We start from the raw sequence: 27,478 nt of genomic DNA, 5'->3' as shown, positions 1-27,478 counted from the left end.
TGACCCAGCCTCAGCCACCTTCTTAAGGACAGAGCCCTAGAATTCCACCACTTTTTGAGTGAAGAACTGCTCTCTCAAATCAGTGCTAAATAGCTTGGATGTCATTACAATGTTATGCTCTCTTGTTCTGGAAATCGTTTATCTCTATCCACCCCATAAAATGCTTTAATCATCTTCAACACATCTGTGAGATCACTCTTCAGTCTTTTAATCTCAAGGGAACACACGCCTAGTCCCTGCAACTTATCTTTATCCTGTATCTTTCTTAGCCTAGGCTTTATTCCACCAAATCTGTGTTTCATACCATCCAAGCCTGTCTCTCCAAATGTAACAAAAGGCAAAAAAATGGAACAAAAGATTCCTCCCATCCTTCATCCTGAGTTTGAAGAGTTGACCATCTTGCTTGTACAATCGACAATAGACTTTAGCTAATTTCACCTTGAAAAAGCCGGCAATTCATACACAACTCACTGCAGCTTGGTACTGACAGTGGCCCTGGGAGCAGACTGTCTCTTGATATTCTGAGCCTATAACAAGTCTTGCAGAACAACAGTAAGTGGAGTAAATATTTCTCAAGGCAGAGAAAAGAAACCACCTAGAAATGCACCTGAGCTGCTCGGTGGAAGATGCATGTGAAAATGCTTACTGTACTCTTCATTTCTATGATTCACTGACAGAAGTTTGCTTATTTTGTTTTCAAGTTCATTTCATAATGTTAATAATCAGTACGAAAGCTGATAGGCTATTTGCAGTTGGTTCCACAAAATGTGACCAAGAGAAATTTTAGATTCCTCCATTTACTGACCCCAAAACGAATAGTGAAACTCACGATAGGTTCTGGGAAATTAGATTAATAAATCAAGGTCCTTATCATCCTTTTAGACATTTTAAGCTTCACTTTTACTTACATTTTTCAGCAAGATGATTAATTTATGGCAATGCATTAGCACGTAAAAAGGGTGCAATTTGTTTCCTTTTTAAATAGACACAGAATTTATCCTACTTCAGGAAGACTGGATACTGCATTGTCATTCAGCACTGTAAGTTTTTTGTACAATGATAACAATATTACAGAAAGAGTTGTAACAAATTCAACAATATAATGTTGAAATCTCTTTAAAAAATCCCAATATACAGTAATTGACTCACTGGGAGGCACTGATAAACGTAAGATTCCATCAGATAAAGAAACTTTTCTCATTTATGAATGCCACTTCACTAATGAGGTGAGTACCAAAGGCTTAGAACAGCTCTTTTAACAATAACATGCACTTCGTTAACTTTTAATTAAATGTTGATGCAGAGAGTGCAGAGCGATCAATTTAACATGATAACTAAAGTTTATTGACGATTTTGTGCAGCTTTAAGTGAAATCCAAACCTTGATTGAGGGTGATTGATTAGTCAATTTACTTAAGATAAATCTTTAATCATGGTATGCTAATACAATGCGTACTTTGAAAGACTCCACAGCTCTTTCTTGGGAATACAAGGTGTCATTTTCAAGTATATATTCAATTTCCTTTGAAAGTGACTAGTTTACTGCACTTTAGGAAGAATTTCAAAGCTTTGAAGAAGGTTCACATCAGATTTATCAGACGTAATCCAGAAGGGGAGGGAATTCAGTATTGTACAAAGATGAGAGAACCTGGGATTATTCTTAGGGTATAGAAAGTGAACTTGAGAGCTAGTAGACATGCTAATAAATTTGTTGGAATAAATAAGGAGCAATTGTTTTCATTGGAAAAAGGGCCAGAAACTAAAGGACATGCGTTTAAGCTTATTGTCAAAAGAATCAGAAAGAAATTTGGATAATGGCCTAAGTCTTCTGATGTCTGGATTGAATGTGATGAAACATAAATTGGGAGATAAGTGTGAGAATCCTCTGGAGGCCTTGGCACACAGGCATATGTGGAAATTCCTCAGGAATCTTTCACTTTTGATGGGCTGATTTTCTGTGACTGTCTCCAAAGCTTAGCTCAGAGCAAAGACTTGGACCATATAAGTGGAACTGAACTACATACTTACCCAGAAAGTATTATGCTGTTTAATATCTGGCATATCTCAGTAGGTACAAAATTGAACTCAACTGAACACTGCAACCAAGCTTACCCCTCTCCCCATTCCCAGCAATCACACCCTAAAATACCTGCCGACCTCACCTTATAAACAGGTCATGTGTCTTCATTCCAATACCATTAAAGTTTTTAAAGTGTAAGAAATGTACAATAACCACAAACCTATCCAGCACATACCTTGAAGGTTATTGCTCTATTATTAAGTCAATCCTAATCAAGACTTTGATGTTGTAACACTGAAACTAGACTTTCTTAGATGTGGATCATTAAATTAATGTTATGCCAATTTGGGGAAGCACTGATACCTACCTACAACACGTGGACTGCAGCAGTTCTAGAAGGCAGCTCACCACCACCTTCTCAAGGGCAACTAGGTACAGGCAATAAATGCTGCCAACACCGGTGCCCATGAGTGAATTTAAAAAACGGTTAGATTAGAAGCATAGGATCCCTACAGTGTGGTAGCAGGTCATTTGGCCCATTGAAACTATACTGAACCTCCGAAGAGAATCCCACCCAGATTCCCCACCCAACCTTATCCCTGTAACCTTGCATTTCCCATAGCCTAGCCTGCACATCCCTGGACACTATGGGGCAATTTACCATAGCCAATCCACATAACCCGCACATCTTTTGTACTGTGGGGAGAAACTGGAGTATCCAGAGGAAACCCAGGCAGACAAGGAAAGAACGTGCAAACTCCACTCAGGCACTCACCCAAAGGTGGAGCTGAACCCTGGTCCCTGGAGCTGTGAGGCAACAGTGTTAACCACTGTGCCACACCTAAATCACAAGTTTCCTTGCATTATTGTGAAAAAGGAAACAAGAGATTTCCCTGGTCAATATTTATAACTTGGCCAACATCATGTAAGCCAGATGTTTCAATCATTTATCCCAAAGTTTGTTGTGGTGTCTTGTGTGAAAATTGGCCTTGGGCCTACACCACATCAGTGCTTTGGGACATTTTGAGATCATGAAAAGTGTTATACATTACAAGCTTTCCTCTCACTGCCTTCAAGACAAAGTGAAATCTCCTTTATTTATCTGTGTCGTGATGACGTTAATGGTGCTGGAATGCACCACTATGTCATGACATCATCATGGAGATTGAAATAATGCTTTTTCCGTCATCTCTCCTGCCTGCCTAGATGATAAAAAGACAAACTGAATACCTTTATTTCTAAACCAAGAATCTAATATTCCTTATGATTGTACGAGATGACCTTTCTCCTTCTCTCTGCAGGACTTTGTTTCATATTTCATCGTTAAAGTGTGACTCATATTAAATGCAGTGATAGGAACAACCTCGGTTACTATGTGTTATTAATTATTTGTTACAGAGTTGCCAAACACCTAGATCTGTGATTGACTGGCAGTCTAAAGATCTATAAATAAATGTTAATGATGCTGCAACATTATATTATCAATAAGACATGATGGATCAATTGCTTTAGTTCCTTCACTGGTCTATTAACTGGAGACCTACACTGGCAAATTCATCACTGCTACCATTGCAACACATTTAAGGCTACAACGTTAAAATGGCCTGATGCTGGGATAATATTCACAATGGCAGTGAGTATGTAGTTAGGACTTTAAACTTGGTGCAAGACGAATTACAAAATCATCTCATTTTATGATTAAATCTGGTATTGATGGCAAAAGAGTTGAATAAATTATGCAAATCAAAACGGTCTGAAACACAATAAATGTATTATTCAATGTTCACTTCCTAACTTTTATCATTATTTCCTTATTTGATATACTGAAAGATATTTATGCTTAAAGGAAGTGCTCAGGATGCAGCACAATAGCATTCAGGCCTCATTAAGATGTCTCCGGCTGATAATTCAATCAAAATGGCTGCAAAAATATTCAGGAAGTGACTGTTAACATCAATTGAAAGGAGATCACCACAAATAGATCCGAGCGATAAGCTCCAGCACAAGATAAGGGTTCCAAGAAGTGATTCCCAGTTGGGAAGCTAGGACAAGGTTGAGGGCTGAGGAGAATCCCAGGAAATGGACGGAGAAGGCAGCCTCGTCCTAGCTTACTTTGCTGAGCCCCTTTTGATTTGCCCCTGGTTCTTTCAGCTTTCCAGGAAGACTTAAGTATTGCATTCCCTGTCCTCCTCTCCACTCCCCAAAGTCAAGTCAAAGTAACAGATTGGGCCCCAGATTAAATCATCAAAGCCTGATCTGTGGACTCCACTGGTAAGGTAAAATTACAGTTGGGCTTATCTTGTTTAGAAATTGAGGAAAAGTCTCCTCCAGTGATTTAACCAATTCCCTGCCTAGCTTCCCCCAGATGGGGGATGCTAAAATCAGCCATGCAAGGCCTTGAATGAGATGTAAATTTTCCCCCCCTACTGAATTTTAGGCCTTTTGGGCTGTTGGGCCTAAGGTATCCCGATGGAAATAATATTAGAACTGCTATTCAATAGGATACATGCAGTCAACAAAGTGAGATGGTCTTCATCCCATCAACGTGGACTGAGCTCAAATTCGTGACTCAGAGGTGGAAGAACAGTGTGCGAACGAGCTCACTGCATCAGAACCTTCTGGTTAATTAAATCTATTTACCTATATTGTGCTGCCAATGTTGTTGCATAAGTAACAGGAGTAGGTACTTCATTGTCGGTGAGCAGGAGGCTTTTTTTAAAATTCAGATCAGTCATGATCAGGTTCAATTATTATTTTCAGTCGGTTTGCCTCTGTTAATATCTCTGCCCAAATAAATTATGTCAGCATTCACAATCTGCCAGCTGCATTGCTGACACTCCAATGAATACTAAGGCAAGGAACACTTACTTTTTAAACAGTAAGTGCCCCATTCCGTTGGCATTGTCCCTGAATACTTATAGACAATTCATGAATATTTCATAGGGACACTGACTCGCTTTTCTGGCTCATTGAAATGAGGCTGCGTTTGGCTCTTGTCTGCACTGAGTAATTATAGTTCTAAGTACCATCTTGGAAAGATGATGAAGTTACAAAAATAAGCAGAGAATTGTGTTAAACAACTACTTTTCATGGTCTGATTCTAATAGTCTGATTCTGAGCATGGAATAATTGTGCGATTTTCTCTTTTGTTAAGCTTTACTTTTTAAAAAAATTGCAGCTAATGTCCTTGCTTCCCTATGAAAATATGTAGTCTGCAGTGCAGAGTTGAGCAGCACAGATCAGTTCTTGGAATGGGAGAGGTCAGGCAGACATTCCTTTATGGTGGTCAACTCACTGGGGTGCAGGTACATTTACACCCCACATCCCCAAGTGCGCACTTGGTATTGTCCTATGTTCATTCTCTGGGCTCATCGTAATAACACAAGCAAGTTGCTGGTCCACTCTAACCAATGTCAACTGGCTCCAAGTTCTGCAGAATCTCCAGTGGAGGTTGGAGGAGAGGTAGTCAATGCATGAGGAGGGAAATATAAGGGGCAACGGGAATGTGAGCGTGGTGGAGGTGAGTACAGGCTGATACCAGTTCATGGTGAGTTTTGTAGAGGCAAGAGGAGCACTGCTGCTCTCTCAAGTCCACACATCCTAGCTTTTCTTTTGACTTTTTTGGAGCAATATTCTTCAGTGGCATTCAGTAGTTTAATTCCTGTGATGTACGACAGCTCATGACCTGGAAATGCCAGTGCGTACTTTTGCACTGTACATCAAACTAAATTTAATAACCCTCAGAGTGAAAGTGAGGCCTTGCTCAGCACAGGGATATGCTGTGGCCACTTAAATAAAGAACCTGTCCATCCAGCAACAGAATGCATTGTAACTGTATTGTTTTGGCTCACGTGAGCCAGGATTTGAAGGTTAACTGGTGTAGAATTCTTGGCCAATGCTGGGAACTGATATGGATAAAGCTCGAAGTACCAATTTCAGTGGCTTGCTAGATCCCCAACCATATTCTGCACAGTAGCAAGTGTGGGCAACTTGCATTGTTGAGCCAGCCAGCCAATTGGTTCATTAATAGGCTTTTAAAGGCTCTGAAGTAAGGTTGCCTGGGATTTTCTACTTCTCCTGAACTGATGATTGGTGGTTTCAACTGCTTGGAGAAGGGTACATGGCTAGCATGTCTTGGTGTAGATAAAGCCGAAGGCCACCCTGTACAGGAACACCTCTAATACCAATAGTTGTGGCCCGCTTGTGACTTTAAAAATTTAGACTTTGAAAAAAGTTTGGCGAGAGGTCTTTGTTGAAGCACCTGCTCAGTTTTAGATTAGATTACCTACAGTGTGGAAACAGGCCCTTCGGCCCAACAAGTCCACACCGACCCTCCAAAGAGCAACCACCCAGACCCATTCCCCTACATTTATGCCTGACTAATCCACCTAACACTACTGGCAATTTAGCATGGCCAATTCACCTTACCTGCACATCTTTGGTCAGTGGGTGGAGACCGGAGCACCCAGAGGAAACCCACGGGGACAATGTGCAAACTCCACACAGACAGTTGCCCGAGGTGGGAATTGAACCCGGGTCCCTGGCACCGTGAGGCAGCAGTGCTAACCACTGAGCAACCGTGCCACCCGCTGTTCAGTATGGTGCACTGCTTGTCTTAATTTGAGAAGCCCTCCGGCTTCAGGAGCCTGTCTCACCCTCAATTAGATGGAGTTGAGAGAGCAACAGTGCTCCTCTTGCTCACCCTGAACTGATATTTTCACGCCAACTGCGGGGTCACCTCAGTAAAATTCCCATTACCCCCATTCCCTGACTCGGGGCCCCAGGAAACACAGAGGAAAAGGATAAAACATCAGGAAAAAGAAATGCGCTGAGCTGCTCATAATTCATGATGCAAGGACATTCTTGAGCCCTAATCATGTTGTGGTATTGATCTCTCCCTATCAGGGAAACCTTCAACGACACTACATGCCTCTGAGATCTCTGTAACCTTGAATTCTAGCCTTAGTGCCTCCTTCTATAAATCTCTTGAACTCTTACTTTTACAATGCTTCTTAAAACTTACATCTTTGACTCCACTTTTGGGAACCTAACATCACCTTATTGTCTTGGTGACATATTCTGATTGATAGTTCTCTTGTGAAATTCCCTCAGTATTGTAACCATGTTAAAGACTGGATTTAAACATTAAGGCTGTCTCTGAAGAGTACAAATATCAAGTGCACCCACATCCTGTGTGTTCTGTTGGCAGTTGACCCAAGCAGTTTTCTTCATTTCAAAAATATTGCAAATGATTGCAAATGAGATGCAAGACTGGAGTTGGCATTTGCTTAGAAACTCTGTGCTAAACTTCCTAATTTCCACCATTTTTGAAAATTGGATAACATATGCCAGTTAGCTGGAGCAAGCTCCCTTTGGTCAGTGATAATATTCTACCCATTGGGTCAAAAAGATGCAGTTCCGGCCCCTGAAAGCAGTAACTAGATTGTCGCTACTGAATACTGTGTGACAGGGGTGGTACATGTGCTTAATAAAGGTTGGTGCCACAGCCCCAGGATTGCATTGGCCACTCATTATATCGGTCACAGAATGTTACAAAAATGAACAGAATAGAAGATGGCTATCTGTAAGAACAAATTGACTATTCTCACTTACCCACCTTTCTCTAAAGCCCTGCAACTTTTTTCTACTCAGATAATTGTTCAATTCTCTTCTGAAGGTTCAATGGAATCCGTCTCCACTCCAGATCCAAAAGAAACGCCATGTAAAAAACGTTCCCTCATGGATAAGGCATTCCAGATTCAAAAGAAACATCATGTAAAAAAAGTCCCCTCACTTCTTTTACCAGTTATCTTAAATCAATGTCCTCAACATTCCATCAATAGTTTCTCCTGTTGACTCATTCCAGATCTCTTATAATTTTGAATGTAGAGTCACACCATACAGAAACAGACACTTCAGCCCAACTTGTTCATGTTGACTAGGTTTCCTAATTGAACTAGTCCCACTGGCCTGCATTTGATCCATATCACTCTAAACCTATTCTATCCATAGTCCCTGCCTAAATCTATTTTAAATGTTGTAATTGTACCCACCTCTACCATTTTCTCCGACAGCTCGTTCCATATATACACCACACTCTGTATGAAAATGTTATCCCACGGGTCCCTTTTAAAGCTTTTCCCTCTCATCTTAAACCTATACTGTTTATTTTTGGACTCCCCTATTCCAGGGAACAGACCTTATCGAAGCTCCTCATGATTTTATTAACCTCTTTAAGGTCATCCCTCAGCCTCCTACGCTCCAGGGAAATAAATCCTAGTCTGTCCAACCTCTCCTTATAACTCAAACCCTCCAGTCTAGGTAATGTCCTTATAAATCTTTTTGCACCCTTTCCAGTTTAAAAACATCCTTCATATAGTCAGGGTGGATCAGAATTGTATACAGTACTCCAAATGTGGCCTTACGAATGTCTTGTACAGCCTTAACATATCATCCCAAATCCTATGATTAATCTTCTGACCAATGAAAGCAAGCATGCAAAATGCCTTCTTCACCACCCTGTCTACATGTGCTACCACTTTCAAGGAACTATGTACTTGCATCCCTAGGTCTCTCTGTTTGAGAGCACTCCCCAGGGCCCGACCATCAACGGTGTAAGCCCTGCCCTGGTTTGTCGTAGCAAAATACAACACCTCACTTTATCTAAATTTAATTCCATCTCCCATTCCTCAGCCCACTGGCCCAGTTGATCAATATCCCGGTGCACTCTTAGATAACCTTCTTCACTCTCCATTAAACCACCAATTTCAGTGTCATCTGCAAACTTATGAACCATGCTTACTAAATTCTCATACAAATGTTTTATATAAATGAAGAACAACAGTAGACCCAGCAGACTGCTGGTCACAAATCTCCTGTCTGAAGAGCAATCATCTACTACCACTCTCTCTCTCCTACCTCCATCAAATTTCATTCAAATATCTCCTTCTTTGAAGATTATAGCCCCAGCTTCTCCAAAATATCTACTGAATGATAGTCCCTGATTCTCAAAAAGGTCCTTGAAAATTGTACAATATAGCAGACAGCATTCGGCCCACAGTCCATATTCTGGCTCTTTGAAACAGCAATTCCCATAGTTGCAGTATCATCTGCCATTCCTTTGTCACTCAAGCTTTTGTTTTTCTTTTCTATATCCAACTCACTTTCGAAAAATGAACAGAATTCAGCGGGTTGCCTAAAGATGGTCCAATTCACTCTCATAGATCACTACAGATTAACTCAGCTCGGGTGTATTATTAGGGAGCATCGATAGGCTTACCTTTTGTCGAACCTCTGAATATGATGTTCCATACTTCTGCTCCAAGTATCTATAATCGTAATTTGGGAAAGGAGAGGGAGCAGGATAATTTCCAGATTTCCACAGTTTCCAGAGGTTCATTCCAATGACCATCAGGATGATCAGGACTCCTGATCCATATATTCCCATTTCCCAGGCCGGTGGATTTTTGATCACTATTGGAATCAGTAATAAAGCATTACTGTGGTTAATAATACAGACATTCAAAGAAAATCTTCCATTCACTTAGCTGTACCTGAACATTTACAAGAGAGTTGCAAACAGACACTCATCTGAATCTACATCAGAATCTCTTGCTCCTCATCTGCTGACTGACTTGCTGTGCTTTTCTAGCACCACACTCTAGATTCTACATCAAGTTAGGTGCTGGCAGTGCATACCACAGCACTGTGCTGGCATAGCTGAATGTGCAAACTGCAGCACTGTATTTACATGGATGGATGATGTGCACAGCTGCTAATGTGGAAGAAGCTGCTTACAGAACTGCATTTCCAGTTACATGGGATCAAAGATACCAGAACTGCAAGGTTCAAAAGCTGAAGGAAGACTAATAAGGATGGGCTAATTTCTCAGAAACACAACATAAAGGTTTACAATTGCTGTAGCAGTTAAGTCTCATCTTAACTTAGGAAGTAGTCCATGGCCACGTGTAATTCATTTCTGCTGTCCCATCAGGGGTTGAGTGTTTCTCTTGAGTTTCTGTGATGGAAATTGGACACATTTCAGTCCATCAGGCTATGTGGGTCATGCAAAGTGGGAGATAACTCCTAGAAGCAACCTGCCTTCTATCTCTAATGGATTTTAATGGAAATAAAATTCTGGAGATGTACGTTGGGATTCTAATTCAGTATAATTTACTTCACACTGTCATGCAAATGTAAAGGTAAAGTCACCATAGTGCTACTGGGTCATAGGGCTGATCTCTCATTATAGAGGGAAGACTAGTGGTTATATCTCTCTACTCCCTGCCTATTCATTTTTCTGTCAAGATTGCCTCTAAACATTGTTATTGTACCACTTTCTTCAGCAGTCCGTTCCATATATGCACCACATTCTATGAAAATATTATCCCACGGTTTCCTTTTAAAGCTTTTCCCTCTCATTTTAAACCTGTTCTATTTTTGGACTCCCCTATTCTGGGTAACAGACCTTATTGAAGCTTCTCATGATTTTATTAACCTCTGTAAAGTCACCCCTCAGCCTCCTACGTTCCAGGGAAATAAATCCTAATCTGTCCAACCTCTCCTTATAATTCAAACCCTCCAGTCTAGGTAATGTCCTTGTAAATCTTTTTGCACCCTTTTCCCCTAGTAAATGACATTTCCATTCTGGGAAAGTCTGCTACTCTCCATTCTATCCACGCCTCTCATAATTTTGTAAATCTCTATCTGGTCACTCCTCAGTCTCTGACGTTCAAGTAAAAACAAATTAAGTCTCTCCAATCTGTCCTCATGGCTAATACCCTCCAAACCAGGCAACCTCCTGGTAAACCATTTCTATGTTTTCTCCAAAGCCTCCACATCCTTCTGGTTGTGTGGTGACCAGAGCTGTGCTCAATATTCCAAAAGTGGCCGAAATAAAGTTCTATACAGCTGCAACTCTATGCCCCGACTGATGAAGGCAAGTATGCCATATGCCTTCTTGATCACCTTAATCACTTGTGGTGGCATTTTCAGGGAACTGTAGACTGTATGCTCAGATCCCTCTGTATGTTGATGCTTCTAAGGGTTCTGCCATTTACTGTATACTTCTGTCTTGCATTAGACCTTCCAAAATGTATTTTTGTTCCACTGTGATGAAGAACAATGACTCTATGAATAGATATTTGGTGCATTTTAAATCGGTAACATGTTTTACAATGGCTGCATGAAAATGAGCGATTTAGTCTTCAAACTGCCCTGTAATGAATTTCCTACTGCTCACGGTCTTGTGGATTACATTGTTCACTTGGGCTACTTTTGAGGCCCAGTGAAGGTGACAAATCAGAAGCTAGGATCCAGCAGCGAAGCATCAACTTTATTACTAGTTTATAACAGCACAGAACATCTACTCCTAGAAGTATTATTTTTATTGCAAAATGAAAAAGGTATTATAAAACAACTTGCCAGCAGCAGGCTTGGAATCAACTTAAGAACATTTAAATTGAAAGTGGCTTTTGCCTTAATCAGAATTTTACTACTGAAGAGCTCACAAGAACCTACTGGCATGTACTAATGCATTCACAACACCCACAACAGCAGACTGAAGCAATCCTGAAGTTTCTGTGTTAATGCAACCTGAATGCCTATCATTTAGGAAAGGAAATCTATCAATCTTATCTGGATTGGCCTAAATGTTACCACAGACACACAGCAACAATGTGGTTGACTCTTAACTGCCCCTGCAATAGCCTAGAGAACCAATCAGCTCAAGGGCATTAGGAATCGACAACAAATGCTGTCTCAACAAGTGACACTTATATCCCATGAACAAAGAACAAAAACCTTTGAGCAAGAAGGGGAGTATGGGAAAACAAAGGAGCATTGTGGGTGGTTGGGAATGAGGAGTGATGCTAAAGGGGTGTCAGACTGATGTTGAGAGTTGGGCCATTGTTCTTAAGAACTGTTGCAGCCTTATAACCAACCCACACTCCTCCTGCACAGCATTGTGGCTCATAGAACCCAAACCCACAGCTTCCAGAGACAAAACCAAAATGGCAGCAATAGGTCTCTGAGGCAGGCTTCACCTTTTGAAGGGTGCAAAAGAGCCTGACTCTTATTTTGTGAATCTAAGCTGAAAACCTAAGAGTTTGAGTCTAGCTTGCAGATGTAGAAATTTTACCTCTGTCTAAAGCTGAATTTGAATACGTTCTGGAGTTCCAGTCAGACTCAGTCAGAACATGCTGTTTCTGTCAGTAATCCTCATTACAAATGATCCCTATTGGAAACTGGTTTACAGCTAAACCATTGGAATCTTCTTTAACCAGCATTTTTGCATTGTTCACTCATGGGACATGGGTAGTGCTGTCTTGCGAGTGTTTCTGGTTGCCTTTGAGAAGGTGGTGGCGAGCTACCTTCTTGAACCACTGCCGTCCATGTGCTGTAGGTACACCCAGAATGCTCTAAGGGAGGAAATTCCAGGATTTTGACCCAGCAATAGGGACAGCAATATAGGCAAAATGGTGAATGGCTTGGAGAGCAACTCTCAGGTGATGGTGTTCCCATGTAACTGTCACTGCCTTTATCAGCAAGTGTGTAGAGGACTGCATACCAAGGATGTTAATCCAGGTCTTCCCCAACAGGAAATCCTGGATGAGCTAGGACATACAGAACCAGCTAAAAATCAGGCGTGAAGCCTTCAGATCAGCAGAAGCACTCAAATATAAGGAATCCAAGTATGACCTTCGCAGAGCCATTAAGACAACCGAGGGCCAATTCCGATCCAAACTAGAAACCCAGACAGACACCTGGTGAAAATGGCAAGGACTGAAGAACATCACAGGTTCAAAAAAGAGACAGTGCAAGATGGCAGACGATGACATATCCCTCCAAGATCGTCTCAACGCCTTCTATGTTCGCTTTGAGCAGATTTTCAGTGGAGAGGTAACACCTATTCCAACAAGTCCTAACGAACCTATCCCATCAGAGGTCAGATCAGTTTTCCTTTGTGTGAATCCAAGGACTCAACACTGAGCCCCCCAGGAGTGCGTACTCAGCCCCCGACTGTACTCACTGTATACCCATGGCTGCGTCGCCAAATACCAGACTAATGCCATTTACAAGTTCGCTGATGACACCACCATAATCGGTTGAATCTCAGAGGGCATCGAAACAGACTACAGACAGAAGGTGGAAGACCTGGAAAAATGGTGCACTGAGAACAACCTAGCTCTCAATACTGGCAAAACCAAGGAACTCATTATTGGCTTTCAGTGAGATGTTACTCATATTCCCCTATACATTAACAGCGCAGAGGTGGAATGAGTGGAGAGTGTCAAGCTCCTTGGAGTGGTCATCCACAACAAGCTTTCTTGGACTCTTATGTGGATGCATTAGTTACAAAGGCCTAACAATGTCTCTTCTTCCTCAGGCAGCTGAGGAAATTTGGCATGATGGCGAATACCCTTGCCAACTTTTATAGGTGTGCCATTGAGAGCATTTTGTCTGGATGTTTCACTACCTGGTATGGCAACTGTACCATTCAAGATTGGAGACGGTTACAGAGAGTGGTGAACTTGGCCTGGACAATCACAAAGGCCAACCTCCCATCTATAGAATCCATCTACCAGGCCCGCTGTCAAGGAAAGGATGCCAACATTCTCGAAGATCCATCCCATCCTAGCAATGCTTTTCTACAACCTCTATCATCGGGGAGAAGGTACAGAAGCCTCAACATATGCACCAACTGGTTTCGTAACAGTTGCTACCCTACTGTTGTTAGTACATTGAATGGACTCACAAACTCTTAACATTTGCCTGTACCTATGTTTTTGTTTTGGCTGCTCTTTATTTATTATTTACTTATCTAAGCTACTTAACTCTGTGATCTGCCTGTATTGCTCGCAAGACAAAGCTTTTCACTGTGCCTCGGTACATGTGACAAGAAATTAAATTAAATTAAATTAAATTCAATTCAATTCAATTGATCTGCTGTCCTTGCCCTTCTAGATGGAAGCGTTGCTGGGTTTGGAAGGTGCTGTCTAAGAAGCGTTGAAATATGTCTGCAGTGCATCTTAGAGATAGTATATGCTGCTGCAACTGAGTGTTGGTGGTGGAGGGAATGGATGCTTGTGATGGTCAGGCCAAGGACACCAGCCTGAGGAACTCCTGGCTGTGGGATCGCTTAGTTCAATCATTTGCTGGTTATGTCATTTGCCACGCAGGCAGATCTGTTTGGTAGCTTCACCAGGTTAACACCGCATCTTCAAATAAACCTGGTGCTATTCCTGGCATGCCCTCCTGCCCTTTCCATTAACCAGGGCTGATGCCCTGGTTTGATGGTAACAGTTGAGTGGGGGATATGCCTGGCCCTGAGCTTGCAGATTGTGCTGGAGTACAATTCTGCTGCCATTGACAACCCACAGAACCTCATGGATTCCCAGTCTTGTGTTGTTAGATCTATTTGAAGTCTATCTCATTTAGCATGGTGATAGTGCCATACAATATAATGAAGGTTATTCTCAGTGTGAAGGTGGGACTTTGCCTCCACAATGACCCTTACCGATACTGGCAGATTGGTCCGGATAAGGTCAAGTATGTGCTTCCCTCTTGTTGTCCTCACCACCTGCGACTGTCTAGCAGTTATGTCCTTTAGGACTTGACCTGCTCAATCAGTAGTGCTGCTGCCGAATCACTTAGTGGTGAACATCGAAATCCCCCATCCAGAGTACATTTTGTGCCCTTTCCATCCTCAGTGCTTCCTTCAAGTGTTGTTCAACATGGAGGAGTACTGATTCATCAGCTGAGGGAGGACGGTACGTGGTAATCAGCAGGAGGTTACCTTGCCCATGTTTAACCTGAAGCTATGGAGACTTCTTAGGGTCTGGAGTCAATATTGAGGACTCCCAGGGCAATGCCCTCCTGACTGTATACCACTGTGCCACCACATCTACTGGGTCTGTCCTGATGGTCGGACAGGACATATCCATAGATGGTGATGGTGGTGTCTGGGACATTGTCTCTAAGGTATGATGCTGTGAGTATGACTATATCAGGCTGTTGCTTTACTAGTCTGTGAGATAGCTCTCTTAATTTTGACACTAGCCCCCAGCTGTTAGTAAGGAGGACTTTGCAGGGTTAACAGGACTGTTTCTGGATTAGTGGTACTGGAAGAGCACAGCAGTTCAGGCAGCATCCAACGAGCAGCGAAATCGACGTTTCGGGCAAAAGCCCTTCATCAGGAATAAAGGCAGTGAGCCTGAAGCGTGGAGAGATAAGCTAGAGGAGGGTGGGGGTGGGGAGAAAGTAGCATAGAGTACAATGGGTGAGTGGGGGAGGGGATGAAGGTGATAGGTCAGGGAGGAGAGGGTGGAGTGGATAGGTGGAAAAGGAGATAGGCAGGTAGGACAAGTCCGGACAAGTCATGGGGACAGTGCTGAGCTGGAAGTTTAGAACTAGGGTGAGGTGGGGGAAGGGGAAATGAGGAAGCTGTTGAAGTCCACATTGATGCCCTCGTGTTGAAGTGTTCCGAGGCGGAAGATGAGGCGTTCTTCCTCCAGGCGTCTGGTGGTGAGGGAGCGGCGGTGAAGGAGGCCCAGGACCTCCATGTCCTCGGCAGAGTGGAAGGGGGAGTTGAAATGTTGGGCCACGGGGCAGTGTGGTTGATTGCTGTGGGTGTCCCGGAGATGTCCCTAAAGCGTTCTGCTAGGAGGTGCCCAGTCTCCCCAATGTAGAGGAGACCGCATCGGGAGCAACGGATACAATTAATGATATTAGTGGATGTGCAAGTAAAACTTTGATGGATGTGGAAGGCTCCTTTAGGGCCTTGGATAGAGGTGAGGGAGGAGGTGTGGGCGCAGGTTTTACAGTTCCTGCGGTGGCAGGGGAAAGTGCCAGGATGGGAGGGTGGGTTGTAGGGGGGCGTGGACCTGATCAGGTAGTCACGGAGGGAACGGTCTTTGCGGAAGGCAGAAAGGGGTGGGGAGGGAAATATATCCCTGGTGGTGGGGTCTGTTTGGTGGTGGCGGAAATGTTGGTGGGTGATTTGGTTTATGCAAAGGTTTGTAGGGTGGAAGGTGAGCACCAGGGGCGTTCTGTCCTTGTTATGGTTGGAGGGGTGGGGTCTGAGGGCCGAGGTGCGGGATGTGGACGAGATGTGTTGGAGGGCATCTTTAACCACATGGGAAGGGAAATTGCGGTCTCTAAAGAAGTTTCTGTCATTGTCTTTTCTGGTGCCTAATTTGATGGTGGGTGGTCTGTTTAGTTTCATTTCTTTCTTGAAACTATAACGGTTGATACAACTAACATGCTAGGCCATTTGGCAGGGCAGTTGAGAATGAACCGCATTGCTGTGGGTCTGGAGTCACATGTAGGCCAGACCGGGTGAGGATCACAGATTTCCTGTTCTTCTTTATTTATTATTCCCATGAAATTCCTGCAATGCCTTTTCTGCTAATTCTGCTGGATTGCACTTTTTTCCCACCGTGCAGAGTCGTTCTTGGTTCCATGCAATAATATGAAACAAGTGGAGGGGCTGTTTTACATCTCCTTACGATTTTATCTCCATTAAAATCCATTGGAAATAGGAAATGGGCTGCTGGTTTACCGTCATGGTTTTACACTCCTAGGCAAAAATAGGCCTGAGCTCTGTGCATTACTAACTTATATTTATCATCTCTTTTATTAATTTCCCTTCTCACTCATTTTTGTGTCTTTAACAGTTTTACACCCACATTTCCCAATAACCAAATAGATAATTTTGAGGATTATCTGCCATTTACTATAAAAGCTGCCATGCTGGTTGGTGTTAAAGGTTTCCTGCATTACTCACCACTTATGGGATGTTCTGTTGGGTTTTCTTCCATGATGGATGTATGGCTTTTGAATTTGCCTGCAAATGAGAAACAGGGCAATTATATCATCCACAGCAATCTGACAGATCAAGCGACAAAAACCCTGAATAAAGCAAAGCAATCAAATCTTAATATTTTTGTGAATTTTGTGATGGTGCTCAGTAAATCAATATAAAAGTAATGCCTTGCAGAAGCTGAAGACCTGGAATAATATCAGAAAGTGTTGGAGAAACAGCATCTGTGCAGATAGAGAAAAACAGGCTCTATCAAAAGTTAGAAAGTGAGGGAAAATGTTGGGGGAAATCAGCAAGAATGAGATTCTGGATGTCACAAGGATGTCCCATTCTCCAACCAGGTGTGAATTTTGCTAGTGAATGGAGAAAGACTTATTGGCATCCATTTGTATGTATCAGCGCGTCAGTAATACCTGATTGCGCCTCATTTATATGATGTTTCCCATTTTCCCAACTGCTGGACAGGATCCATTCAACAACAATTCCGCATGCGAAAGTTTCTGGTTCACTGAGTGCTCCTCCAGTCATCTATCTTGGATACCAGACGCCAACATGTCAGGGCATGCTCCCCAGGCAGTGGCCACCCATACCCTCTGAACATGAACAATGGTATTGCACACATATTAGTTTCTCTGCAAGCTCATCACTCTTCAAACCATTTACAATATTGGAGTGCACCAGCACCTTTCATTGCAATGCTGCTGAGAGGACACTTTGAATGCAGGGAAAGGCACCCATCTCATAGATTCGACCAGGGTGTACCTCATGGCAGTCTCTTAGTGGTCACTTGCTTTGTGTTGAGTTTGATGCTGGTGCCATCTTTGCCTTGCCGTGCCAGGCTTTTGTGTGCTTTGCCCTCTTATTGATGCTCCCAGTACTTCTGTTTTGAGTCTCATTTTCATGCAGACACAAAGCCAGGCTTTGTCAGCAGTGATCAGTCAGGGTGGGGAACATGTTACTATACAGCAACATGCTATGCCAATCTCACATCTGTACAACAGCCAATACCTTCAATGTGCATCCACCAATGGCCCTGTCTCAAAGTTGCGAAGGGGTCAAGTCAAGTCAGATCCTGAGTCAAGACAAGAGAAGCAGAGTTCAGGCACAGCAAGTCAAGGGGATGGGCATAGTCAGTCAGCCATTTAGGACAGTCAGGTCTAGGTGGTCCACATTGCTACAGTCTGGTGTGTGGGCCATGGTCAGTGATGCAGGTCCAGGGCAACCCGCCCAGGGAGTCATGGTAAGTCAGTCAGGCAGCTGCACAGAGGTCGGGCAAGGCTCTGGTCACTCATTAGCTGGGGCTGTCTGTCATTGGGGGCTGGCCCACTGTTAATCCTGGGGATCAGCTCACTGAAAATCATGGCAAGTTATCAGGGGCCACTGCTTTGATGGGGAAGTAGGGAAGTCAGTTGTGGGCATTGGAGGGCAGAATGTTGGGATACAGAGTGGGCAATAGTTGTGATGGGGAAAACAATTTATACTTTGGTGGAGAGGATAATGAAAGTGCATTGTGTCTCGGGGTTACTATGGGAGGGTGTGTCACTGTTGATCATACCAACGTGGCTTAGAAGGAGAAAGTGCAGCATGGTGGTTTGTATCACTGACCTGAAAGTCTGGGCCTCATGGATTGATTGTTGAGAGAGGAAGTTATAATTCAAAGAGGTGTGCGTGAACATCTGGAAGCATAGTAGGGAGGAAGGAAATAACACAGTGGTTCAGGGGAAGTGCCTTGAATACCAGGCTGAGCCTGACACTCACTGTGCCAAGTGTGACCTGCGATGCCTTCCACACTCGTGTGACCTGTAAGGACAAACCAGAAATAGAAGATGGCAGCGAGCACAGCTGGAGGTGGGCGAACTGAGTGTGTAATTTTTGTCTGCACATGTGGGCTCCGCAGCTAAGTGCCTGATTACTGCAATTCCCCATCAACTTTACAGGGTGATGCCAAATGCATACACTACCTCACTGTGTGAGATACAAGTCCTGGACACAAATAATCTCCACAATTACACATTGATCACAGCAATTCCTTTGAGGCAGGAGTAATCACTTTAACAGTGGTACATGTGGGCCATAAAGGAAAGATATCATAGGTTGCTCAAAGGTACAGAACTGATTTCCTTGCATCTTGAACTGTAATTATTTGAACCATGATTTGATATACAATGCTACTTTGGTAGAGTAATGTTGGGATAGAGAAACAATGATTCAGTAATCATATAGCATTTAAAATCTCTTACTGTATTTACCCAGAATGGTGTTTTGCTGCATTGTTCAGAGCAAGGTTCCTATGTTAGAAGTCAATGTAGAAGATTTCTGTGGTGCTCCTTATCCCACTGCATTGGAGCACTGTGGTAAACCATCGTTTGTGAGTGATATGAATTCTGACAGGTCATATTATTAAGAACCTACCCTTGCTGATAGCCGTCACATCGGTTCACTGGAAGAGTAAGCCATTGGGGTCACAGCAGAAGCTGTTATCACTGTAGTAGCAGCGCAACCCAGACACAGAGAAATTGAGGAGGAATAATTTGTCAGGAAACTCAGATACACAGCAACCTCCAGCGGTTGCTAAACAGCCTCCACATGCATTTGAAGGTCCCCTCAGGATGTACAGTAGGCTCACAGTCCATTGTCTTTGATTGTATTTCCTCCGGATGTGTGAGGCACGGTGTAACGGTAGTCCAAGGATGTCCTGGGACACTGTCACAGAATGGTGTCATTTGCTGCAGTAGGACTTGCAACATGGAGGGGTGGGTGCAACACCCATACTGGTGGCCATCAAAGTGACAGCTGCATTAAATTTTAATGCAATTGACTGCTAGAATTTCACTGGGATCTCACAGTCCTCAATCCATGATTGTATCAAGGCAGTGACTGGTGCTATTTGTGCCAGATTACACCATTCTATTCCATTGCCCTTGCCTCCAGCCAGGGAGGCTGTGCCAATGTAGCTGGCTTTCCCTACTTGCAGCATGTGGTTGATTGTACATGTGTCATGTTGATGGTGCTGTATCATACTGTAACATACTTCCTCAATATGCAAGGTTTTTATGGTACCAATATAGAAGTCATGCGTGATCCCATTTTAGAAGTGTGTGCCAGGTAACCGGGGAGTTACCATGATCCCTTTACCTTTGAGAATTCTCCTATTCCTACTTCAGTTCAAGGGCCAGCTGCCTGACGAGGACGGTAACTGGGACACAAAGTTATCATCTGCAAATGTGGCTGATCCCTCTGTTGTTCAATCCCTTGACTGAGGCTGAGCGTAGCTACAATGCAGCCCATGCTTCAACCAGGCCCACCGTGGAACAGAAGATGGGTCTGCCGAAGGTAATGTTCTAATGCTTGGATCGGTTTGGGAAAACCTCCAGTACACTCTACAAAGAGTGTGCGGCGTAATTCTAGCATGCTGTTCCCTGCACAATTGGAGCAGGCAAAGAAGGGACGTGATAGACTGAGAATGCAGTAGCAATTTTCAGAGATGGAAGATGAGAATATTGAGCAGGAGGCACATCGCATTCTGTATGTGAGACTGTTGCCGGGCCAGGCAAAATAAGCCAGGCATGCAGTTCCATTAGAAAAGACCTAGAAGCAGTTATTACCCAATGATTATAAAATCGGTGTTGCTCAAAAGACAAGTAGTCAATATTTGTTCACAAAGGTAAATGCAATGTGTGCCTGTTTGTGTTTTTCTTCGTTTTTGTTGCTGTTGAATAAAAATGAATGTTTTCAACCATTTGAAGATTTTCCAGTACATTACAGTCAGACAATGAACAAGGAGAAAGGTGTAAGACCACATTGGGGATAAAGGTCCCACTCTCTTAAAAACAAGGCTCTCAGATGTGATGATGCTAGGGACAAGAAAAAAAACCTGTTAGTTTGCTTCTTAAACAGTAAGAGATTTATGAATGTTCACTTGTGTTTGTAATGAAGGGCCAGCTGAGCCACCTATGTGACCTGAGAAATGTTTGGATTTTGGTGTCCCGTGTATGGTGAAGGATAGATCTCAACTGGAAGCACTTGGCTGAATGACTGCCTAGGCTTTAAAAATGACCCAGACCAGGAATCCCAGGACATTCTGGAGGTGGGGAGTATGTCTGCCTGTGGTGAGACAGAGATATGACGAGCTGGCTACCACTGGGGCTTGACACATGGGTAATGTAGCAGGTTTTGGAAAATAGCATGAACAAACTGACTAGGTATCATGGAAAGAAACACTGACAAGTCGTGACAAATTTCTGGTAAAGGTCATCCAAGAGTTAACATCTTGGCTCTTCTTTGGTTAACTTTGTTTGTCTTCCTCCAGAGATGCTGCCAGACCTGCTGAGCTTCTGAGGCCTTTTCTGATATTTTCATCCCCCCCCCCCCCCCATAAATAACACTGCTGTCCTTGAGGAGCCATCTTTCCCACAATGCTGTGCAGGGCCATGCAGAAATGGCAGCCAATGCTGATGATTGTAAGCCAAGATGTAAAAGAGAAATCTGCTTTTCCCTTTCCTCTTCCTTAGGCCATAGATCACAATAATTGGTTAAAACTGTGCTCATAATGGAACATTGCCTGAGACCCTTTTATATTAAAATCACATTGCCAAGGCAACCCACTGGTCTCCTGGGAGAGAGAAAACCAAATTTTCATTAATATTTTATGAACTGGTGGTAGTAACAAGTTCATGTTCAGCCGTGAGGTGAATGAATAAGAGGAATTTTGAGTTTGCCTCTTGAGAGAATTTGAGAATGGAGGCAGCTCCTAATCATGTATTCCTGGTAGTAGTAAAATGAGGTTACATTCTAGTTTCACATTCTAGTTTAACTGATCTGGCTTCTCAGATCAGTTAAACACATTAGTCATTGGAGGTCCCATTTTCTCCCTCATTGAACTGTCAGAGTTTACATGTGCACTCTACTATGAATCTATGCATTTACAGATACTTCACCTTACTCATGGTCCTCAATCTTGATAACTGAAGTGCCCTGGGTAGCCTTCAGCAGGATTCCTGCCACATTAAAGCAGCCAGTTAGGGCAATTAAGAAGAATTTTATGGCTCTCCAGCAGGGACACAGCCATAATGAACAAGGATGTCCTTTGAAAAGGCACAGTGAACCTCAAAAATGTCACATTTGTGTCAAACTTGACAAGACCCAATCAAAGGTAAATTTTGGATCTTATTTGGAGGGGGAAGGAAGAGAGAGAGAACAAGAGAGAGCGAGAGATTTATCACCTTCTGTCAGGCAGTCCCAAGGAGAATTCATGACAGAAGTGCACCTGGTGTGTGGAGCTCAGTCTATCCATTCGCATCAATGTTTGATAGATGGGATTTAGACAAAAAGAGCAGAGGTGAGGGAAATCTGGTTTGAAGCACAGAAGTGGTATACAGACAGGGTTGCCAACTCTAACTGGAGTCTTTACTTGAGGTTTGATGTGATTTTTCACACTGATATATGAAACTTGATCACGTGACAGTTGAATATACGCAGTGGCTTCTACAACTTTACATGACTTTATCAAATAAACCTTGAGTCCCCTCCAGTTAACATTTTTGCTTGTGGTTTTGCATCAGTTGCTGCTCTGTAGCTATTCCAAGAATCAGGAGACCACCCACGAACAGACAAGAAAAAAGAATACAAAGCTTGCAGGGCAACTTATTAACTAGAATTGGAATGAACTTTGATTTCATTAATAACTGTACAGTAATGGGGTCAACATCAGAAAAATATATGATGATGTTGTATTACGATATCAGTGCCACATTATTATGTGAAGAGAATTGGGAGGGAGTGGAACGTTTAATTAGGAGCAGAAATATGCTTTTCAGCCTTTTGAGCTTGTGTCACCACTCAGCAAGATCTGTTTGTGATTCTTTTGAATTCTACATTCCCATCCATCCCTCCTAACCCTTCAACACCTTGCCTAACAAAGATCTATTTGACATCTTTAAAAATACACAATGAGCACGTTGAGAGAAAAGGATTGTCAGAGTCGGTGTCTCAGTATTAATGGCTAAGAACGACTAAGTTACAGCCATTCTCAATGAACTTAAAGAGACCTGGAGGATCATCACTCGGGGTAGAAGGACAACTTGTGGCAAAGCTTAGGTGACACAACAGGCAAATCATGGAATCTGCCTGCTGTTCAGAGTTAACAATATTCTCTGTTAAGCAGGAAGGCATGCTGAAAGCTCACACTAATTCACAAGATGGATGAAAGTGTAGCTTAAGGAAGTGAATGTAGAGGGGAGTTCCAAACATTGTTCTAAGCTTTGGAACAATTGAAGACAGGGAACTACATTACCATAAGATTACTATGAAACCAGTCTACCTATACAGCCAAAGAAAAGAGCCATGGATAATATTTAAGATGCAGATTCTTTTTTAGATTTTCTGCAGTGTGGAAACAGGCCCTTCGGCCCAACCAGTCCACACTGACCCTCCGAAGAGTAACCCACCCAGACCCATTTCCCTCTGACTAACACTATGGGCAATTTAACATGGCCAATTCACCTGACCTGCATATCTTTGGAGGAAACCTGAGCACCCGGAGAAAACCCATGCAGACACGAGGAGAATGTGCAAACTCCACACAGTCACCCGAGGCTGAAAACGAACCTGGGACCCTGGTGCTGTGAGGCAGCAGTGCTAACAACTGTGCCACCACGTGTAATAGAATACATGTTCAGACATGATGGTATTTGGATATGGTTACAGTACCAAAATCAAATGGTTCAATAAAAATCTGTGTGGATCTAGTGAAGTTAAATGAAACCATAGGTATGGCTTGCAATGGAGTTATTCAAATTCAAATGCAAGATCTTCATTATCATCATAGGTCATTACTCAACGTGGACTTAGGTAAACCATCTACACAAAAGCACAGCAGAGGCTGTGATAGAATCCCTCGAGAATCTGTTCAATTATGGACAGTGTAATCTAATCCAAAGGTCCACAGTTTTCAAATGAACAGTTTAAGAGACTTGCAGATGAATACAACTTTATTCACGTTAAAAATTGATTCCACGGTTCTTGAATGAATGTAGAAGCTTGAATTAAGATTTGTACAAACAAGACATTACTGAAGAACATGATTGTGTAGACAGAAATAGAAAGGAGCAGTTCAAACAGTCCAGAGACAATGTCTATATTCATAAAATAGAATAAAATCCCTACAGTGTGGAAACAGGCAATTTGGCCCAACAAGTCTACACTGACCCTCCGAACAGTAACCCACCCAGACCTATTCCCCTATATTTCACCTTGACTAATGCACCTAATGGGCAATTTAGCATAGCCAATTCACCTAATCTGCACATTTTTGGTCTGTGGGAGGAAACCGGACCACCCAGAGGAAATCCAGACAGACAGAGGGAGAATGTGCAAACTCCACACAGACAGTCACCTGAGGCTGGAATTTAACCCGGGCCCCTGGCACTGTGAGGCAGCAGTACTAACCATTGTGCCACTATGCCATGTCCAAGCTGTAAATAAAGTGTTTGTGCACAAAGTTCCATTGACTTCAGCAGCAGTACTTTGAGAGATGAGTTAGACTCCAAACACAGAGCAAAACAGTAACTGTTATTAACAAATGGTAAGTAAAAATGTATTAGTCTAAGATTAAGTTCCCTCATGATCAGTAGTAACACAATTTGGAATCTTACAGGGGCTTGAACAACATGGTAGATGACAAGAAATCTGGGAAATCCATATGAGAAGTCCAGTGAGGCCTTGCTCAACATTGGGAACATTTTCCCAAAGAGTTCCAAGTGAGAGTCTGGCTGGGGAGTAATGAGACACCTATTTATGGGAATCATTGCTCATTTTCAGCCTCATTCTTGTCCAGCTTCCTATCCTACCCTCTGTGAGGAAGCTGGACGTTGAGAATTCAGAAAGTCAGAGTGGGTAAACCATGCCAACTACTGAATCTCCATCTCCAGCACCACAGAGCACATTCCACAGGCAGCAAGAGCCTAGATTAGATGAGACCAGATTCCCTACAGTATGAAAACAGTCCCTTCGGGCAAACAAGTCCACACTGACCCTCCGAAGAGTAATCCACCTAGACCCATTCCCCTACCCTATATTTACCCCTGACAAATGCACCTAACACTATGGGCAATTTAGCATGGCCAGTTCACCTGACCTGTACACCCTTGGATTGTGGGAGGAAACCGGAGCACCTGGAGGAAACCCACGCAGACACGGGGAGAATGCGCAAACTCCACACAGACAGTTGCCCAAGGTGTGAATCGAACCTAGGTCCCTGGCACTGTGAGTCAGCAGTACCACCCACTGAGTCACTGTGACACTTTCCCCACTTCCATGGACCTTGGCATCAGACAATTTCCTGCCTCTCTGCATCATTATGGCTCATCTCTGACCCACGTGAAACATGATAAAACATGGCCATGCTTCATCTCGGGGATTATTGGCAGCTATCACAATGCTGCTGCATTCATGGAGTGGACCAGTCTGCATTTCAGGAATATTTGTCTGCTCTTTTAGCACTTGCTTCCCTTAAACCTGTCTGAACATTCACAGCATTCCTGCCTTGCCTTTTTGCATATTGCCCTTTTAGCCAGAGCTGACAGTCCTGCATTACCTCTGTCTTGCCTTGCCATTTAGTGCAAATACAAAGGTTATCTCTGTTGTCAGCAGTCTATCAAGGGACCTCTTGGTCAGGGGGTCCCAGAGCGGTAAGTCAAGGACAGCCTGTGATATCAGTCCAGGGGCTTGAGCACCATCAATCAGCTACATGGGGAAGTCAGAAAGGAGATGCTGTCCACATAACGGCTGAGGAGCTGAGTGTCAGGCAGCCCACTGCCTCTCTCGGCTTTTCCCTGCATTGCTGTATTCTACTGTAAAAAGAGAGTGGCAGGTAGTAAGGGAGTTGTTAACAGTTGCTAGTGTTGATACAGGGGGAAAGGGCTGAGGTGGCCTGAGCGGGTGAGCAGGCAGTGCAGAGGGCATGTAGTGTTGGAGTTTTTGGGGCAGGGCAGAGTGAAAGTGAGTGAGTGAGGATGTTGCTTGTAAGAGTGAGAGGGGTAGACAACAATTCTTGAAGGGCAATGGGTATAGGTGCAAAGGTAGAGTGTAATCAACTCTGGGATATCCAGGCAGTGGGGAGTTCTTTTGGCTTTGTTGAGTGGAAGAATCAAAACATCGAACTTGAGGGTATCAATAGTGGTGTACTAAGTAATTAATACGGCGTTTGTAAAGACAAATGAGAAAATTAATTAGGCTCTGCAGAGAGAAACTCTCCATGAAATTTGACAAAATTGACAGCCAAAAAAACACAAGTTTCAGCCCAGTGTCCCTCCCTAAGAATCTATACGTCTCTGATAGCTATAGATATAATGCCCCAAAACATGGATGTGACTAGTAGTGATAGTACAACCTGCTCATGAAACCGTGACTAGAATGTAATGAGGCTCCCTGCTCAATGCCATTTTTAACAGGCCAATTTTCTCTCCCTGGATTCTGTTTTGACTCGGCATCAGTGTGGTGATAAAATCTGAATGGAGAACCTCAGCCATTTGTTGAACTTTACAGAGTAAAACCCAATGGCATAGACCAGCCTGAACCAAGAGAGATTTCACCCAGGAAGTGGGCTGGGTGTTTGGGCCACCTCTCAGAGGGCATCCCAACGGAGCCTTAGTGGTGTTGCTCCTAGCTTTGCAGGAAATGTTGGTATCTATGGCCACCCTCAACCCATTTCTCTACATCCTCTATTTGAGCTCAATCTCTTGGGGCATTTTCTCTGCAATTTCATTCTCTCCCACCAATTAAGAACCCATTCTAATCTCCTGGGCCTTGCTCCCTGAACTTCCATTAAGAATGAACCATATTTATTAAAAGCTTTATTTTGGACAAATACAGCAACACTATTGCATTCCTTGCTTTTATCCAGGTAGAGTGGGTGAATAGACATGGAAGGGCTATATCTTGAGACGGGCCCTTAGTGGTCATGGGAGAGGGGGATACCATGATGTGCCATGGAGATTGTTTGGAGAGAACATACCTTGAGATGGAGAGCAAGTAGAGGATCTTTTGAACCCAACCTTCAACAGGATCCCTCATGCAAACAATGGTTCACTATACTTCTGAAATGCCTTGCACTGGTAGATCTTGTCAACTCTATGATAATTGCAGGGGAATAGTCCATACCCACCTCCGCAATAAAGCTGGTCACGGTGGGAATGCTAGGTGCAGATCTATGACTTAAACCAACTACCCCTTTTTAAAAAAAGGCACAGCCAAAAATCAGAAGACCTGGGAATAGTGCAGGGATTCCTAGATTTGAGTCCCAGCTGCTATTTATGATGAGCTCCCAAGTGGAGTTGACATGGCAATAGTCTGACCTTGGCTGCAGTAGCTCAGCAATGTTCTACCTACCTTATAGTGGCCCACTGATCCAAATGCCTTCCCAGTGCCTCTGGAGACATAAAACCCTGCTCCTTGGTTCAGGTGTCAGGCAGTAATCGCAGGCCAATCACATTCAGGCATATCTGCTGTTGAAAAATCAAAGCATCATTATTATTGTGGCATGCAGTTGTTTTTCATATCCTGGTTAAATCACAGGAGACCCTTCCATTTTGAGATGCAACAAATACTTTGGAGAAAACAGGATGCAAACAGTTCAGCACA

The 27,478-nt window shown here is 43.2% G+C and overlaps 1 protein-coding gene across 7 annotated transcripts in view; it reads right to left on the bottom strand.

Moving 5' to 3' along the window:
- Nucleotides 1-27,478, bottom strand: part of syt12 (synaptotagmin XII) — a 215,466-nt gene that overhangs the window by 24,137 nt on the left and 163,851 nt on the right. For 3 of the 7 annotated variants that reach the window (XM_072591981.1, XM_072591980.1, XM_072591978.1), the window contains 3 exons: nucleotides 27,227-27,342; nucleotides 16,805-16,864; nucleotides 9,299-9,492 (listed from right to left, as the gene is read on the bottom strand). In XM_072591981.1, the coding sequence (XP_072448082.1) occupies nucleotides 9,299-9,492; nucleotides 16,805-16,838 (228 nt within the window). In that variant the 5' untranslated portion in view covers nucleotides 16,839-16,864; nucleotides 27,227-27,342. Of the gene's footprint in view, nucleotides 1-9,298; nucleotides 9,493-16,804; nucleotides 16,865-18,445; nucleotides 18,585-27,226; nucleotides 27,343-27,478 lie in introns of those variants that run through there. The other 4 variants (XM_072591982.1, XM_072591979.1, XM_072591977.1 and 1 more) reach the window with 3 other exon arrangements.

The sequence above is a fragment of the Chiloscyllium punctatum genome, chromosome 22, assembly GCF_047496795.1.
Source record: "Chiloscyllium punctatum isolate Juve2018m chromosome 22, sChiPun1.3, whole genome shotgun sequence".
Taxonomy (NCBI): Eukaryota; Metazoa; Chordata; class Chondrichthyes; order Orectolobiformes; family Hemiscylliidae; genus Chiloscyllium; species Chiloscyllium punctatum.
The sequence above is the reverse complement of the archived record's forward strand: the minus strand, read 5'-3'. Positions and strand labels throughout refer to the sequence as shown.